Genomic DNA, 19,047 nt, shown 5'->3' with positions numbered 1-19,047 from the left:
GTGCCACAAGACTATTTTTAGTATTTCTGTGAAGACTGAGAGGCACTCAGTGGATTTTTCTTTTCTTCTTTCCTTTTATAGTTATTTATTTTTCTCAGACTGGGATAGTCTCTCTGGTGACCCGAAAGTGGAAAGAGCCTTCATGGATGGAACAAACCGCCTAGACTTGGTTAAAACAAAATTAGGCTGGCCTGCTGGGATAACTTTGGATATTGTATCAAAGAGACTTTACTGGGTGGATAGCCGGTTTGATTACATCGAAACTGTAACTTACGATGGACTGCAGAGGTGGGAAGAAGTTTTAATCAATATTTTTAGTTGGTAATTTATTTGTACTATCACTTGTTCGAATGATAATCTTCCTAACAGTTTATGAAAGTTGTGTGTTATGGATTTCCATTAAATCAACACAGGATTATAAAGCAGATGGGTAAATATTTGAAACTATATTATGAAACATCTGGGTTTTTTTTTAGATATTCACCACTGTCCCTGGATCTGTGAGCAGTAAAAGGCCAGGGGTAGCTAACCTTCGATGTTCTTTGGCTGCAACTCCCATAATTCCTTACCATTAGCCATACTAGCTTGGCCTGATGAGAGCTGTGGTCAACCAACATCTGAAGGACTCTGCTGGCAACTCCTGGGCTAAATTATTAACAGAAAAGTTCTAGGCTCCCTGTTGCATGCATTGATAGGAGAGAATAAGGATAAGAATATTGTGTTGATCCTTAGTATTTGTAGGAGTGCAGAAGGTTATTTCATCGCCCATGTCGATTTGCATATTCTTGGGTAGGGGAAGGGAATGGTTTTGGGGCTTCAAATGTTGATCTTGAGATGATTGGTAGAGGAGGGGCAGGGTATCCCTCCTGGAAATGTCAATCCCTAAATACTGTACACAACTCTAAATACTGTACACAATCCCTAAATACTGTACACAATCCCTAAATACTGTACACAATCCCTAAATACTGTACACAAGGAGTTGGCACCCACACAGCGCCTCCATCCCATTTGCTCCTTTTGTTTACAGCGGAGAACTTAATTTTAAAGTCCTATCTTTGTTTTTCCTTGTAATCTGGACTTTTCAAGGTCATTTCCACTGTCTAGTGAACCAGGAACGCAAATAGAATACTCTCCCCCGCCTTTAAGATAAAAAAGCCTGTTACTTATTGCTGCCTGGAACTTCAGATGTAACATTCCTTCCAGAGAGGAATAGTTGCTAGTTTATTAATATAAAAGTAAATGAGATGCTTCGGTATAAGCAGCATATTTAAGATAACATTAAAAAATGCACTTTTAAGCAAAAGTTTGGATTCGTTTGGATATAGTACAGCAGCAGTTTGTCTTGACACATACAGCTAAAGCACACACCCAAATGCACATTTAAAGCACACAGCCCCCCCCCCTCAAGAATTCTGGGAACTGTAGTTTGGTAAGGATGCTGGGAGATTCAGCTCTGTGAGGGAAAAACTGCACTCTCCAGGATCCTCTGGGGGAAGTCACATACTTCAAATGTATGGCAGATGTGCTTTAAATGTTTGGTGTGAATCTGCCAATAGCCCTGCTTCATAATTAATGCCACAATCAATTCCAAAGTCCATTAAGGCTATCAATAGCTACTAGTCCTGATGGTTGTGCTCACTGTCATCAGATGTCAAGGAAATAAACTAACTACTTTTAGAAGCCACATGAAGGTATGCCTGTATTGGGAAATTTTTAATGTCTGATGTTTTACAATTTTAAAAAATATGTGCTGTAAGCCGCCCAGAGTGGCTGGGGGAACCCAGCCAGATGGGCGGGGTATAAATAATAAAATTATTATTATTATTATTATGAACAGTTGCTGAGAATTGTAGGCATACAATTGTGTGCCGTTGTGTGCAGGTTCTGCTTGTGGGTTCCCCATAGTCTTCAGTTTCGACACTGAGAGAACAGGATGCCTTTAATCTGATCCAGTAAAGCAGTTAAATTGGTTTTATTGGTTTGGGCCCTTTAATTTCTTCCTTTTTTAAAAAAAAAAAAAGCTAATCTAGTTGACCACCCCCTTATAACCCTTCCTTGATGTCCTATTCAGTCTTTTCAATTTTACATCATCCCAGTATTTTTCTCCTCTATGATTTTTCTTCTTTGACCCTCAGTTTGCGTATTTGTTTATGATTCCGCAAGTCAGTTGCTAAATCCCTTGTGAAGCCACCTTAACCAGAGATGGAATGTAATATTGATCTTGCCTGACTATAAGTCTTCATTTTCAGATTTTGTTAATGAAAAATAATTCTTTCTGACTCACAAACAGGAGAACAATAGCTCACGGAGGCTCCTTGATTCCTCATCCTTACGGAATAAGCCTTTTTGAACACAATGTGTATTTTACTGACTGGACAAAGATGGCGGTGATGAAAGCTAATAAATTTGAGGATTCTAACCCACAAGTTATTTATCAGTCTTCCTTGCGTCCGTACGGAGTGACAGTCTATCATGCTCTCAGGCAGCCCTATGGTAAGTCAAATGAGGGAGCCAAAGGGAAGTAGCCTCTTTAAAATGGCTGAAGGTGCAATTGGATGCCGTAGATTTGGCTATTAGTTGTGATAACTGTGTTGTACGAATGCTTGGCATGGGTGAGCTTTATTCCCTTGAAGCTTTCAAAGAATAAAATACAGATGTAAGGCATGTCTGGCTAAACTGCAGCCTTACCATTGACCATGCCATCTGTGACGGATAGGACTTGGAGGCCCTTGGGCTCCCCATCTCCGACGTAACAGAATCTTTGCACTTGTAAGGGAAGAAGGAGCCCATTGAATATTACAACAGCATGCAGGACAAGAGATACTTCATGCATCTAGCAGTTTGGGCTGCATGTGAGCTGTTCTCCTTGTTGGTTTGGTCGCATCCTTGATGTCGAAGGGAGCAGTACTGTCAGCTCTGACATCACTGCACACTTGAGGGACTGTGGTGGTAGATGTTCAGGAGACTTAATTTCAGGCATCCTGTCAGCTCGCACACCACAGCATAACAAAATAAAAAAATTCCTTCCAGTAGCACCTTAGAGACCAACTAAGTTTGTTCTTGGTATGAGCTTTCGTGTGCATGTACACTATCTGAAGAAGTGTGCATGCACATGAAAGCTCATACCAAGAACAAACTTAGTTGGTCTCTAAGGTGCTAATGGAAGGAATTATTTTATTTTATTTTTGACTACCTACCTGTAACATCACAGCATACTTATTTACGGGTTGGCAGCTGGGATATTAATTATAAGCACCCTGTCCTATCTTGCAAGTGATAAGTATTGTTAAAGCTGGCAGTGCTGATAATCTTTTGGGAAGGTCTGTGTATGGCATATCCCTTTACAAGAGGATTTCTAGGCCTCAGCCAGCCTCTGAAGTACCGTATTTTTCGCCCTATAGGACGCACTTTTTCCCCTCCAAAAATGAAGGGGAAATGTGTGTGCGTCCTGTGGGGCGAATGCAGGCTTTCGCTGAAGCCTGGAGAGCGAGAGGCATCGGTGCGCACCGACACCTCTCGCTCTCCAGGCTCCAGGAAGCTATCCGCAAGCCTTGCGTGCCCGGGGGAACTCCCACCGGGTGCGCAAGGCTTGCGGGTGGCAGCCTGCAGCGCGGAGCAAGGGGCGCCCTTTGGAGGACGCCCCGTGCTTCGCGCAGGTGTCCGCAGCCTGCCGCCGGCGGGCGGGGCGCCCTGAAGCAGAGCGCCCCGCGCTCCGGACAGACATCCGCAGCGTGGGGAGCCCTGCAGGAGTTCCCCGCAGGGCTCCCCACACTACGGATAGCAGCCTGCCGCCCGGCGCGCGTGGCGCCCTGAAGCAGAGCGCCCCGCACACCAGACAGACATCGGCCAGCCCCACAAGCTCGGGGGACAGCGGGGAGGCGCAGCGCCGCCATCCCACTGTTCCCCGACCTGGTTTTGGGGGGGGGGGGAAATAAAGGAAAAAAAAATCCCTTTATTTCCCCCCCCCAAAAAGCAGGTGCGTCCTATGGGACAAAAAATACGGTATATTTTGGCATGGAGAGAGAGAGAGAGAGAGTGTCTATATGTGCATATATATGTGTGTGTATGTTATATATTTCTCCGATGAAAATTGGGACATCCTATTCCATAATAATAATAATCTGATTATAGTCTGCCCATCTGACTGGGCGGCTTCCAAATTATATAAAAACATAATAAAATATTAAACAATAAAAAACTACCCTATACAGGGCTGGTTTCAGATGTCTTCTAAAGGTTGTATAAGTTACTTATCTCTATACGCTCCAAGATTTCTCCAGTGAAAATAGGGACATTCTAAGGAAAAGCGGGACATTCCAGGATCAAATCAGAAACTGGGGCAGCTTTGGTAAATCCGGAACTGTCCCTGGAAAATAGGGACACTTGGAGAGTCTGGTGTGTGTGTGTGTGTGTGTGTGCAATTTTCTTTTTTTTTTAAGCATACTGTTCTAACTACTCTTAAAGGGGAGAGCGGCATTTCCTTATTAGCTGGAATGAATGAATTTCAGATGAATTAGGTGTGAGACAGCCTCTGATCCAAGAAGTTAAGCAATTCCAGTCCCATTGTTTTCAATAGGAGAGAGGAATGCTTTTAGCTTTCCCTTTTAAATCAGTGGGACTTAAATGTACTTGATATGTAGAAAGAATAACTCCTTTGGAAAAAAATTAATAAGCCAAAATCTGTGAGTCTGCAATATGCTGAGAATCAGTTCAGAAATGCTTAGACGGTTGGGAAATTTGAACAGATTTAATAGGAGTTGACCATGTAAAATGTGTTATAGGAGGCACTCAACATCAGTAGAGGAAAGCTGATATTTTGTCCCTAATGTTTTCATGCACTTAGGTAAAAAGTACCAATGAAATTGAAAACATCATGAAAACCTAACATTTGATTTAGTTTGGTAAGGCTGTAACCGTATTATTTTTTTCCAGTAAGAAACCCTTGTGGTAGCAATAATGGAGGGTGTGAGCAGATCTGTGTTCTCAGTCACAAAACAGATAATGATGGTCTTGGCTATCGTTGCAAATGCATGTTGGGCTTTGACTTGCACGCTGACGGACAACGTTGCATTGGTAAGGACTCATGCTGACTCTCTTAAGTAATGCTTGAATGGATGGCTATATTGCTAGCTGGCTTTTCAGTTTCAGTGTGTGCAATCCTCACAGCTGCTGTGCACCATTATGTGGCAGAGTGCATGTGGGACTACTCGCATCTCCCCATAGGGGTGTTGTGCATGTTTCCTATGCTTGCCCAAAGTATTCCACGTGGTGGGAACTATTGTGTTTCAAAGATAGTCCCATATCTGCAGCCCATCCCAGTTCCTTGGCTTGCATCCTGCATATACTTCTCATTTCAGAAATGATTTGGGCGTGTGATTGGGTTCTGTTGTGATCTAGAGCAGGCAAAGTTCCATTGCTGGGTTTAGCCCTTATTTTATCACGTTTATATTCCACCTTTCTTCCATCACAAATTTCCCAACATAGGTTTTTTAGACAGTTTCTGATGGAGGCATTGGCCAGATGAAGGCCTGCTTAGTTTCAGCAAGTTGACAACATCATATGCCTTTAGACTGGGTACTTGTTTAAGTTTATATACATGATTTGTTGTAATTTTCTATTCTCCACTTTTCATTTTTAATTGAGTTCGTCTTGTCTGGTAGATGTTCTTGCATGGATATTTTCTCCTCTCAGTTATGTTTGTAAAAGCATTAACTTCAACTAACTATTATTTTAGGATCATTGGAGCCTTGAAGTAAGGAAGCTGATTTTTTTGTGTTCTTTCCCCTAACAGCTGTGCAGCAGTTTCTGCTCTTCTCATCCCAGCTAGCTGTTCGTGGAATCCCATTCAATCTTTCCACCCAGGAAGATGTGATCATCCCTGTGACAGGGACCCCTTCCTATTTTGTTGGGATTGACTTCTACGCCCAGGAGGATACCATCTTCTATTCTGATACCATTAAGGACATAATTTATAAACAAAAAACCGATGGGACAGGTAAGATGCAAATCTCTCTGTTTTGATTTCCTCCTCTGCCTATCTTAGCATCTTGAACTGAGCAGGAAAAATGGGTAATCATCGCTTTTGATCCCATTGATTCAGACTACAAAGCAAAACTGCTGTTTTGAAAGAGCAAAAATAGCTCATCTCTATAGACTGTATATAGAATAAAACTGCTGGCCCGTATAGCTCCATTCTGTCTGCATTGATTGGGAGCTGCTTTTCAAGGCTCTTAGGCAGGGGTCAGTAAACGTTTTCGGCGGGGGGCTGGTCCACTGTGGACCTTGTGGGAGGCCGGAATATATATTGAAAAATAATGAACGAATTCCTATGCCCCAGAAATAACCCAGAGATGCATTTTAAATAAAAGCACACATTCTTCTCATGTAAAAACACGCTGATTCCTGGACCGTCAGTGGGCCAGATTTAGAAGACGATTGGGCTCTTAGGCATGGGTAGGCAGACTAAGGCCCAGGGGCCGGATCTGGCCCATGGGCCTTCTAAATCTAAAATATAGGCCTGAGATGTTTCCCAAGTATGGTTCCTCAGTTCTTTTAACAGGAAATTGAACCTGGGATCTTTTGCATACAGAGAATGTTTTCCACCACTGAGCTATAGATAGGGATTCCATAGCATTCCTATGGAAATGGGAGTGGAAGTTGCCGTGATTCTCATGTTCCACCTATGTCAGGAATGGAACAGTATTCACTATCATTATTATTAGTCTGCAAATGCTATGCTGTAGTCTGCATTGGTTTTGATGTTGCCCTTCCACTGGAATCACTTAATTAGATTAGTTCTGGCCATGGCAAATAGGTTCTAAAACATAGGTTTTAGTGGAAATCAAACTGTAGCAGAACGGAAGCAGCGTTGATTGCAATGAACACAGGATGCAATAGAAATCTGCTGCTTACTTCCCCATCCACTGGCCACTCACTCTGGGGATTGCAGAGGGGAAGAGGTTAAACAAATAGTTAACTATTTATCATATAACGCTTAAATAGAAAGTTTCCCATTCCCCTTTTGATAAATTTTATGTCCATTTTATATGAACACCAGGCAGGGAAATCCTTGTAGCCAACAGAGTGGAAGGAGTTGAAGACTTGGCTTTTGATTGGATCTCCAAGAATATCTACTGGACGGACCCTCCATATAGGAGCATTAGTGTCATGAGATTGGCTGATAAATCGAGAAGAGCTATAGTTCAGAACCTGAATAATCCTCGTTCAATAGTGGTTCATCCTGTTATTGGGTAAGTCTCAACACTCAGCTGTGTGTTCAGAAATATAACGAGGTAAAGCCCTTCTGCGATGCTGCTGTGTTAGAAGGCAGGCAGTGCATCATGTGCTAGAATGCTCCTCTGCGTCAATAGTCCCCTGTCTGGAAATGGTATAGAAACGATTTTTACTGTAACTTGTTTTTCCACATGCAGGATTGCTATTAAAAATGTGGGTATTCAACCATGCTGTTGCACCACCTCCATTCTGAAGTGATACCAGGTCCAGGAGGGCTGTACCACATGATATTTCAGAAACTGTAGATTGACTCCAACTTTTTTTTTTTAACTACTGTTTGTGTGTGTTTTAAGGGCCATGTGGTTTTGTATTTCAAAAATACTTCTTGCTGTTTTCAGTCCAGAAGCCTCCTTTTCCCATCTCAGATATCTCCCCCTTGTTCAGGCATCCCGCCCCCTCCTCCTTGTTGTCCTGGCACCAGTTACAACATCCAGAGCAAAACGCAAGGTGGTACAAAATCAACACAAAAGGGGTATTCAGCAGAATTATCTATTAAAAAACCAAGAAGCATTTGTTCTGTGCTCTTTCTTTGGATTGGAACAGAACTCACTGCAGTGTAAGAGTTCCTGTTATCTCCACGGCGTTATCTTTATAAATAACTCTCTTGGAGGAGTGTTAGAGCATGTCTCTCACTTACCTAGTCTCTGATACTCCGTTCTGAGGGCCAAATCCCAGCCTGATGTTTTTGCTTTGTAGAGGAAAAGGAAGTTATTTCAGAATGCAAAGTCCATGCAGAGGTTATTATCGTGGTTATGCTACTGCCTCTGATGATGGGGGCTCCCTCTCCTGGCACTTGGTTATGCAGCTGGAGTCAGTTCCCATTATCTCTGGGCGAGAGGCTAATTTAAACCTTTTGCGAATGTCTTGTAACTTTGATTATACTATGGAAAAATCTTCCTCCTATCTATTTCCTTATTTCCATATTGTTAACTGTTGACAGATCTGTAACAAGAAGCCATAATATTTTTATTTATTGCGGTTTATCCATAATGGATGGGGAGGGAATGCTCCAGTTCTTAGCAGTATGGCTGGCACTTGCTTCTCTATTGAGTTAAACTTTTTTGTTTTGGTGAAAACTAGTCACCACTACTACTGTTACTATTATTATTTAGGGTCAAGTTATCCCTAGGTAATTTTCCGTGGATTTCCCCTTGCAGCACACTGCACTTCCCTCCCAAAATACCCCGCAGGGTCACAGTGCCCTTTGGAACATCATGGGAAATGGCACTGTGGGGGGCATATGGGGAAAGAGGAATAGATGAAAATTGCCTGCCAATCCCTTCCTCCACTGTAGTGCCTCGTGAAATCCACTTAAGGGAAATCTGAATCCAATCCATTATTATCCTTTTATTTAGTGAGTGAGTGAGTGTTGAGTTGAGTTGAGTTGAGTTCAGTTTGTTTTTAAATTTGTTTCCTCTATAAGCGATAGCAAGAACAAGTGTCAGAACATAGTAAGTACTATGTCTAAAAGACCGTTTTTAGTTTGGGGGTTGGGTTTTTATTGCACTGCAGGTGACAGGCCGGGGAGAAATATCAACATTTTGGTGACTATTTGTAGTTTCAGTGCATTTTATTATTATTTCCAGATACATATTTTGGACGGACTGGTTCCGGCCTGCTAAGATCATGAGAGCATGGAGTGATGGATCACATGCCTTACCAATTGTGAACACAACACTTGGCTGGCCTAACGGCTTAGCTATTGATTGGAGGTAAGAAATCAAATCAAAACAAGGATTTTTAAAAGCAGATATTATACAACCAGCGGACATTGCAGAAATAATCTTTACACTACAGAAAATGCAGCATCAAAACGACCATTTCTTCCAGAATGCCGATAGTCAAGTCATTTTCTTGCAAACTACAGATGCTTTTAGTTTGTCACCAAAAGCTGAAATACTTTAGACGGTAGGGAAGTAAGTTATGAAATGCCATTCCGAACAACAGATTTAAGTTTTCAATTACGTCTGGGCTGAAAGGGTGGGAGAGGGCACCTTAGCCAAAGCTTTGATCTGTAGTGATAGGCACCTTTTTTCCAGTGTTCTCCCTGCCTCAAGGTTTGCTTTGAAAGGAGATTGAAACGTTCACACCTCCGAAGTGAGGGCATTGCTGAGCCAGAAGGCATTGCCCTCATTCTGGATTGACTTATGCAACTGATCCAACTCTGAATGGCTGTATGGAATCATAATCATTTTATTATTGTTTTATTAAATTTGTACATCACCCTTTATCTGAAAATCTCAGGGCAGTTCACAGTATAAAAATGCAAAGTAAAAGCACAAAATACGTAATAAAAAACAAGAACAAATCAAACCAAACCCATATCCCCCTCCCCCAACACATTTAAAAGGACGTTTGTTGTGTGGGCCCCAACTGACAGGGAAGGCATCCCAGGAAGAAGCCTCATTAGAAAGGGGTGCAGCGAAAACAGTGAGGGGACTTGTGGAAGGCGGATTCTGGAACATTTCATCCTCCTCAAAATACTAATTTTGCACCGGATGTTTATGGTGCAGAAACCTCCATTGAGATGAATAACAGTTAGATGGGCATTATTTACAGAGGAATATACCTTCCACCTGCATGTCTCCGCAGGCAAACTACTTTTCTGTAAAAAATCAAATAAAACTCTCATTTCTTTCAGTTCTTTAAGGCTTTACTGGGTGGATGCCTTCTTTGATAAGATTGAACACAGTACCTTTGATGGGCTGGACAGGAAGACGCTGGAACGAATTAATCAGATGACACATCCATTTGGTCTCACTATCTTTGGAGGTCAGTATCTATGTTGAATCCTCACAGCGGTCCTCAGTCTCTCACGGTATGAAAGCCTTTTGGAATATAGTAGGTTGCAATGCATTGAAATGCAGGTTTTCTTGCAAAAGGATTGTTTACAACAGGGGTGGGGAACTGGTGGCCTTGCAGGTGTTGTTTTGACTCCGACTTCCACCAGCCCCAGTCAGCATGTCCCAAAGTGTAAGGGATGGTGGGAGTTGCAGCCCAACAACATCTGGGTGGCTTCAGGTTCCCATATCTCCGGTTTATGAGGTTTCACTTCTTCATTTGCTTTTGAAACACACATGCAAACAGAAAATGCAGGTTTAAGCCTTGTATCTGACTCTCTTGACATTGCAAGTGCAGTTTCGGTCATTTTCTGTCTGATTTCCAGTATGTTGTTGTTGTTGGTTGGTTGGGTTTGTTTGTTTTTAATGAGGGAAATAATGTTGGTTCTGAAACTCCGTGCTGTAAAAGCTGTTGTTGTCGCTTGCTCATATCACCAAATGTGAACGATGCCATTCACCATGGCCTCTTTCTGGAGCAAGTATGTGGAGAAATAGACTGAACCTCACATCACACATTCATTTGCATCACCCAACTCCCCATGTGAAATTCTACAATGGTCTAGAGATCACTTTTACAGTATGGATAGAAGAGAAGAAGAGTTTGGATTTGCTATCCCGCTTTATCACTGCCCGAGGGAGTCTCAAAGCGGCTAACATTCTCCTTTCCCTTCCTCCCCCACAACAAACACTCTGTGAGGTGAGTGGGGCTGAGAAACTTCAGAGAAGTGTGACTGGCCCAAGGTCACCCAGCAGCTGCATGTGGAGGAGCGGAGACGCAAACCCCATTCACCAGATTACGAGTCTACCACTCTTAACCACTACACCACACTGGCTCTCACTAATTCTGAGGAAGAGTTGAGAATTGACTAGCACCTTAACTTCCCTAAGTGGAGATCGGCTTAATGGAACAAGGCTTTCTTGCCTCCCCCTTCTCTGTACTGCACTTCCAGTTTGTTCCTTCCAGTTGGGGGAACCTCTAGAACAGCATGTGGTGGTGGTGGTGGGGGGGCTGCAGCAGAAAAAGTGGAATCAATAAAAAACCCCACCCACCCCCACAAACACGGCTCACAGCCAGTTGGATCCAAACCAGTACATATGCCCAGTCAGCTTTGGCATGTGAGCATTCCTGTTGTTCATATATAATAATAACCTCCGTAATGTTTTGTTTTTTTTGGTTGGGTGTTGCAGGTTATGCATATTTCACTGACTGGAGACTTGGCGGAATAGTTCGGGTCCGAAAGTCTGATGGAGGAGAAATGACTATTATTAGGAGGGGAATCAATAATATCATGCACGTGAAAGCATATAATGCTCAGTCTCAAATAGGTAAGCTTATCTATTCTACTTTTTCAAGGATGTATGTTGAAGCATCTTGATTTGCAGTAGCATTATCTGTTCAACTCCTTTAAACATTTTCACAGATTCCCAAGTTTTTGCCCTTCCATTTTCAACTTTTACCTTTTGCGTCTCAGGAATCGTTTCCTTCCTCGGGAAAGGGGGTGTTTTGTAAGTGTTTCCATCATGTTGCAAATCTTCCGAATTAATCTTTCATTGTGTTTTCGAAGGCAATAACTACTGTAACAGAGCAACAAATCCCAATGGAGACTGCAGCCATTTCTGCTTCCCAGTGCCCAATTTTCAGCGGGTTTGTGGCTGCCCCTATGGAATGAAACTGAGCTCTAACCAGTTGACCTGTGTGGAAGATCCATCTAACGAGCCTCCCACTCTACAGTGTGGTTCATACTCCTTTTCCTGTGGCAATGGCAGGTGTGTACCCAGGTACTATCAATGTGATGGTGTGGATGATTGCCACGACAACAGCGATGAACAGAACTGTGGATCCCTCAGTAAGTATTGTTTGTATCCCCCCCCCCATGTCACTTCTTTCGTTCAAAAATTACTCAGTTGCAGTCCACCTATTGCAACAAATTGGAGAACATAGTGTAAGCCTTCAATACCATTTATTATTATTATTTTTTTAAAAATTAGTTTTTATTAATGATTTTTGTGTGTTACAAAACAGATAAACAGGGGAAGGTGCATCTATTGTCTCCACTTTCGACCCATAGTCTTTTTGTTTACATTTAGTGAGAGACAATTTTGTCATAGACTTCTTGCAGCTGGGGGAAAAGAAAGCTCGCATTCTCAGTAAAAATAAATAAGTACATAAACAAAGGGCCTCCCCACACGATGCTGACACAAACCCCTACACCAGTAATAGGCAATAGAATGAAATACCATTTATGTTACTCAGACCTAATGAGTTTTCTCCCCCTCCCCCTCCAAATTGTGTTTTTACATTGAGTGGAACATCTTTGTGTGGTAGCCAGAAAGGCTGGTTTTGGTGGCATTATAACTCAAAGCTTCTCAACATTTTATTTTCTCATTTAGACAATTCTTGTGCTTCGTCGGCCTTTACCTGCAGAAATGGCCAGTGCATTCCTAACCGGTGGCGATGCGATAAGCACAACGACTGTCTCGATAGTAGCGACGAGCTCCACTGCCCCATGCAGGGCCCCACTTCATGCCCGGCAGCCTTGTTCACCTGTGACAACAGCAAGTGCATTCCCAGAATCTGGCTGTGCGATACAGACAATGACTGCGGTGACGGATCAGATGAAAAAAACTGCAGTAAGCATTCAAATAGGGAGGATACAGCGCTGTGCTTAGTCTTTCTCAGCAATCTGCTTCTGCAACAACAGCCAAAACCTCTCCTGCCTTTTAAAACCCAAAGCAGTGTCCATCTGATCCCCATCCAGGCCCTGAACAACCCCAGATAGTTTAGCTCCAGGGTACCCTCAGCCCCCTCTTCAAAGTCGTTGCTTTTCTTTCTCTGCAGCTCAGCTTCTACACAGCTCTGGCTACCATTGTAAGCATGCTTAGTAGGAGTAAGCCGCAGTTAGGGTTGGGAATGACTCCTCCCTGAAGGCCTGGGGACCCACTGCTAGTGTGCATTGGCAACACTGAACTAGGAGGACCAGTGGTCTCCTAAGGCAGATTCCTATGTTAGTTCTAGACTAAACTAGTTCCAGGGAGATTTTCCTTCTTAGAAAATACATTTAGGATGGTGCTGCACAGACTGTAGCTCTGTAATATGCTGCATAGTGTGTTAATGCAAAATAGGGCTATGGGAAAATAGGTACAGCGGTACCTCGGTTCTTGAGCGTCTCCATTGACGAGCGTTTCAGAACCTGAACGTCGAAAACCCGGAAGTAAATGCTTCCATCTTCCTCTGTGTGTTTAGGCCACCCTTTGCGCCTCAGTTTTCAGAAGTTTCGGAACTCGAAAGGTCTTCCGGAATGGATTACTTTTGAGAACCGAGGTACCACTGTATTCTATTAAGTTGGTGTTTTGTTTTTTAGCTTTCACAGAGACATGTGAGCCTGGTCAGTTCCAGTGTTCTGATCGCAGGTGCATCGATCCATTTTATGTGTGTGATGGTGACAAGGATTGTGTAGATGGAGCGGATGAACATGATTGCAGTTAAGTATCACCTGCCTCCTCCTTACACTTGACATTTTCATCTTCAGGGCTAGTCACACTTCTCTGAAGTCTCTCAGCCTCACTCACCTCACAGAGTGCTTGTTGTGGGGGAGGAAGGGAAAGGAGATTGATGGCCGCTTTGAGACTCCTTAGGGTAGTGATAAATCGGGATATAAAATCCAAATTCTTCTTCTTCTTGTCCTTCAGGGAAGTGGGCGATGCAAGCATTCCTCCTGTCCTCTAGAATCCCCAGGGATATATATTTAGTCGTAATCACTGCCTACCATGTTCTTGCTCTTAGTACAGTGGCAGAGAAACTGTCCAAAAGCTTGTCACCAAGTGAAACCTGAGATAATCTTTCTTTTTTATTTTAGTTTACAACTGTAGTTCCAATGAGTTTAAATGTGCAAGTGGAGACCAGTGTATCAGCAATTATTACCAATGCGATGGTGTCTTTGACTGCAACGATCACTCAGATGAGGCTGGTTGTCGTAAGTACAGAACTGACCCAAGACATTTGGCTGCCTGAGGCAGAACAGCAGATGCCTGTCCTCCCAAGTCAAATTACTTATTACCCAAGTACTTGAGGGAGAAAATCCCATATACACCTCCTTTCCTCCTTGGCAGTAAAAATACATCAATGATTGATTGGATAACTAGCAATTTGCTGCCCTTTAATGACATCCAAAGTATGCTGCCTGAGGCAGCTGCCTCACTCTCCATAATGACAGGACTATTCCTGACTATAGGAACAGACAAGTTTCCCTGTTACTAGTGAAATATTATGAAGAATTGAACACGCTGGCTGCAGACAAGATGAGATGTCTGCAATAACTCAGTTTGAGGCGCATAATAAAGTGGCATTCTCCAATAATAACATGACATGGGTTAGATCTCACATGTCTTCTGAATCCAAATTTGAGTCAAGATTTTGTTGTACTGAACTGCTTTGTGTATAGTTTTAGAAACAATTCACACATTGAAATCAACAAGAGTTTTCCTAATGGCTTCAGTGAGATGTGCATTAAATTCCTTTTTTAAAAAAATACAGAAAAAAGAAGAAATATCAACACTATAATGGCAGCAAGAGGGAACGATATTCGAACAAATGAAAACTACAAAGTATCCATACCGCTTTATATTTTTAAGTAAAAAAAATCTTAATTCAGTTTACAACCAGCAACAAAACAATCAAAGAGAACATTCCAAAATAAAATATTATAGAAGAAAACAAGATACAAAATACACATTAAGAGCAACATAATTAACAGGAAACTTAAAATATCTGAAACATTTCAAGATAAAACAGTACTAAAAGGAAGTGAAATATAGAATGCACATTTAAAACAGCATGCTTAGCAAAGGAATAAAATTAGCAAGAGAAAAACGTCCCGCACTTCAGGCAAAGGCCAGGGGATAGGTGCAAGTTTTTGTATTAAAGCATATCCAAAATGTTTGGTTATATTTTTATATAAGTAAAATTGCTGCTGTCCACAGACATTAAATGGCATGTGTACTAGTCTCTGATATCTGTGTCTGAAGAAGTGTGCATGCACACGCAAGCTTATACCGAGAACAAACTTAGTTGGTCTCTAAGGTGCTACTGGACGATTTTTCAATTTATTTCCACTGTGTCAGACCAACATGGCTACCTATCTGAATCTAGTCTCTGATATGTCATTCTGTCATGTCAAGGGTGGTCCTTTTGCAATTCCTCTTAATTTCCCAAAATTTGCTGCCCCTTGTATCCGAAATGTGTGCCACAGCTCTGCTTGCTTTCCCACCAATGCGTGGACTGTCTCCCACATGCTTCGTATGACTATGTTTCAGCCACAAGGCCACCTGGGATGTGCCATCAGAATGAGTTCCAGTGTCAGTCGGATGGCAACTGTATCCCTGCCAACTGGGAATGTGATGGGCACCCCGACTGTGTGGATGGCTCAGATGAGCATCATCGATGCCCCCCCAGGACCTGCCCTCCTTCCCTTTTCCACTGTGACAATGGGAACTGCGTCTCCCGTGCTTGGGTCTGTGACGGTGACAACGACTGCCGCGACATGAGTGACGAGAGAGACTGTCCCACTCAGCCTTTCCGGTGCCCCAGCTGGCAGTGGCAATGTCCTGGCCACAGCATGTGTGTAAACCTCAGCAGAGTATGTGACAATCTTGCTGACTGCCCTAATGGAGCCGATGAATCGCCCTTGTGCAGTAAGTTACTTTTTTTTAAGGGCAAATGCAGGATGGACCTGCAAAATGCCTGGATATTGGATGGGGCAGGAAAATCCTAGGAAAATCCAGCCTAATCTATTTTGCAGGGTCATTGTGAAAGGTAAAATGGGAACAGCTATATATGGAATCCTGAGCTCCTTGAAGGAAGAGTGGGATACCAACATAAGAAATTTTAAAATACATAAAGCTCACAATCAAGTATAATATACTTGTTTGTATGGTAAACCTGCAACTTAATGTGGGGGTTACGTTCCAGGGATGGTGCCTAAAGCCAAAATTGAATATAGACAAAGCACATTCAGTGGCAAGTGGGATTGCCACTTTCTGTCTACTTTTTAATTTAATTTATTACTATTTTATGCTATGCACATAAAGTTGAATGTGGACAAGTTAAATGTGCATAATTTGTGGGCTTACTGTATATTAATTGCAATATCTGGAGCCCGCAATTGCATGGCCCCACCATAACCCTTTTGCAACTGTGCAAGACTGTGAGTATGTTCTTTATTTTCAGCAGTGCTTCGGTTGAGTTTAATATGTTAAATGTGTTTCAAACTTTGCTTATATCTTCAAATACTTGTTAAATTCACTGTCTATGAGATTGGGACATAATCAGTAGTTTCTTTTAATTAAAATTAAATTTCATCCGGTCTTTAATATTTTCTGTACAATTTCTAACTTTTATCTGATGATAATCTCAAAAAATGGCAAGCGGCCAGAAGTCGTGTTTGTGATGATTACTGTCAGTGTTGATTTACACTTAATCCTAACTTCTTTCTTTCTTTCCTCCTTTTTTTCTAATCAATGCACATTCTCAGATGAGCCTCAGCCAGGTATGAGTCTAAAGCATACTAGATTAATATTTTGACACCAAATTGCATTTGTTAGCTAAGAGCTTGTTTACAGAAACAGGTGTTCCTGAGAAGGTTTCAAAGACACTGGATTTGGGTTTGGGTTTTTTTTTCTGAACCGACAAACTTTATTGAGGGTTGTTGAGTTGAGGAGGGAACTCCAGAATGTGGCAGCCATGTATTCATCCTCAATAGCTCAGTGGGCTGCATTATTTCAGATAAATCTCCACTCCTCTCACTTGGGCATCTTCAGAATTCTATGTGTGCATGCAAAGGAAGTGCTTTCACATGTGCACATGAAACCAGCTAAATTTTCAATTCTAACTATTCTGCCACATCACATATCTCCGTAGGGATTCCCCCAACTTTCAGGATCATTTTGTGGAGTTTTGGGGGGGGGGGCATTTAACAGGCTGAGATAGAAAACAATCGCAGAAAATTCTTGGTATGTGTTCACCATAACTGAGCCTCTCTATCACAGCCACAGTCACTTAAAAGGGTTCAAAGGGGAGCCAAAAGTTCTGTACAGTGGAACCTTGGGTTGTGAACATGATCCGTGCGGGAAGCACGTTCGCAACCCGCAGCGCCGCAGGTTGCGATTCAGCACTTCTGCGCATGCCCAAAGCGCAATTTAGCACTTCTGCGCATGTGTGAGTGCTGAAACCTGGAAGTAACCTGTTCCGGTACTTCTGGGTTCGGCGCGGTGCACAACCTGAAAACGCATAACCTGAAGTGTCTGTAACCCGAAGTACCACTGTACTATCCATATGTTCTTGTTCTCACTTCACTTTGTCTTCAAATTGACACCTTGAGCTTGTGGGGGGATAGGAAGAAACAGCAACTCAGATTTAAGCTACACCAACCCTGTATTCTTCTCTCTGCATACCTGATTATGTAAAAATAAGCCTCCAATTACCACAATTCCTATTTCTGGTATTAAACCATTCCTTTTTATGTGCTAGTGGTGGGAGAGGGTGGGCAATCCGACTTCTTTTTGAGCTTCTTGCAGCCTACGTTTAGACTTCTAAATTGATCCATTTTTGTGTTGTTAAACAGTGGTGGGGAACCTGTGGTCCTCCAGATGTTGCCAGACTCCCCAACTCTCATCAGCCTCAGCCAAGATAGCTGATGGTTAGGAATGATGGGATTTGTAGTCCATCAACATCAGAAGGTCCACAGGTTCACCACCTCTGCTGCTAAAGAAGAAAATGTAGATTTTAGACTTTAAACTAGCAAAGTGACCTGCTAGTATATGAGTATGTTTGAAAGGATCATGAAGTAAAAAGCGAATTATTTTGACTTTGCATCTCATCATAACATCCAATACCATATTTACCTCAATTAGTTTGTGGGGAGTGGGAGGTGGGGAGAACTCATATAGGCAGCAAAGTATTTGTGGTTCATTTGTGGAAACCATAGCTGGGACTTTGAAGTAATGTTTTCCTCATTATTATTTTTTTAAAAGCTAGGATGGCTTTCTGTCTATCAGTTTTCTTGCTATGCCATTTGAGGATTCTGAGCACCGGCTGTTATTTTCAGATGCCTGTTAGCTGACGATACCTTTCAAAATCTTTTTTCTGCTTCTGGTACTACATGGATGGCATTTCAGCAATGACAGCCCAGAGGAAAAGCAGGCCTTCCGTGCTGGCTATAAGTGTTAATACCTGCCAAATTGGCTCAGAATTTACCTCAAACATGTTAGTTATATGTATAGTTATAGTTATAGTTATAGTTATCAGTATACATTCCTTTGACTTATAACTTATTTAGTGCACTTGTGGCCCTCTAGATATTGTTGAATTCCCAACTTCCCCAGCCAGGGAAGATGGGAGTTGGGAGTCTTATCGTAATATATGGAAGGCCCCAGGTTCCCCAATCTCTCCTACTCCTAGATAAGAGCAGGCACTGTTGCTTTGCATTTGTTACAACTCCCTTTTCTATACTTTAGGGGAATTGAGAGGTTTTCATACCTGCTGGTTTATGTCCCTCTCCCATTTATTTGCAGACCAGGAGAGCTGTACGGATAATAATGCCGGATGCACACATGACTGTATCCAAGGCCCCTTTGGCGCTCAGTGTTCTTGTCCCTTTGGGTACCAGCTGGCCAACGACTCCAAAACCTGCGAAGACATCAACGAATGTGACCCTCCAGGGTTTTGCAGCCAGCACTGCCACAACGAACGAGGGTCTTCCAGATGTTACTGTGACGAAGGTTATGTGTTGGAACCCAATGGGAGGACTTGCAAAGTAGCAGGTGAGGAAGGCAAAGATAAGTCCATAAAGACAAGTGCACATGTAGAGCCCCATGTCCCTAGCTATCCTGTGGCCTTGGCAAAAGTTTGTCCACT

At 42.5% G+C, this 19,047-nt stretch overlaps 1 protein-coding gene across 1 annotated transcript in view; it reads left to right on the top strand.

Moving 5' to 3' along the window:
• LRP2 (LDL receptor related protein 2) overlaps positions 1-19,047 on the top strand; it is a 143,630-nt gene that overhangs the window by 51,138 nt on the left and 73,445 nt on the right. The window contains exons 13-26 of the mRNA XM_081848899.1: positions 82-288; positions 2,294-2,496; positions 4,936-5,076; positions 5,795-5,998; positions 7,061-7,253; positions 8,883-9,008; positions 9,938-10,068; positions 11,325-11,462; positions 11,702-11,983; positions 12,528-12,767; positions 13,499-13,618; positions 13,994-14,110; positions 15,450-15,827; positions 18,705-18,953. Of these exons, the coding sequence (XP_081705025.1) occupies positions 82-288; positions 2,294-2,496; positions 4,936-5,076; positions 5,795-5,998; positions 7,061-7,253; positions 8,883-9,008; positions 9,938-10,068; positions 11,325-11,462; positions 11,702-11,983; positions 12,528-12,767; positions 13,499-13,618; positions 13,994-14,110; positions 15,450-15,827; positions 18,705-18,953 (2,729 nt within the window). The remainder of the gene's footprint in view (positions 1-81; positions 289-2,293; positions 2,497-4,935; positions 5,077-5,794; positions 5,999-7,060; positions 7,254-8,882; positions 9,009-9,937; positions 10,069-11,324; positions 11,463-11,701; positions 11,984-12,527; positions 12,768-13,498; positions 13,619-13,993; positions 14,111-15,449; positions 15,828-18,704; positions 18,954-19,047) is intronic.

The sequence above is a fragment of the Podarcis erhardii genome, assembly GCF_964252035.2.
Source record: "Podarcis erhardii genome assembly, chromosome: 1".
NCBI lineage: Eukaryota > Metazoa > Chordata > Lepidosauria > Squamata > Lacertidae > Podarcis > Podarcis erhardii.
This window is presented reverse-complemented; position numbering and strand designations above follow the sequence as displayed.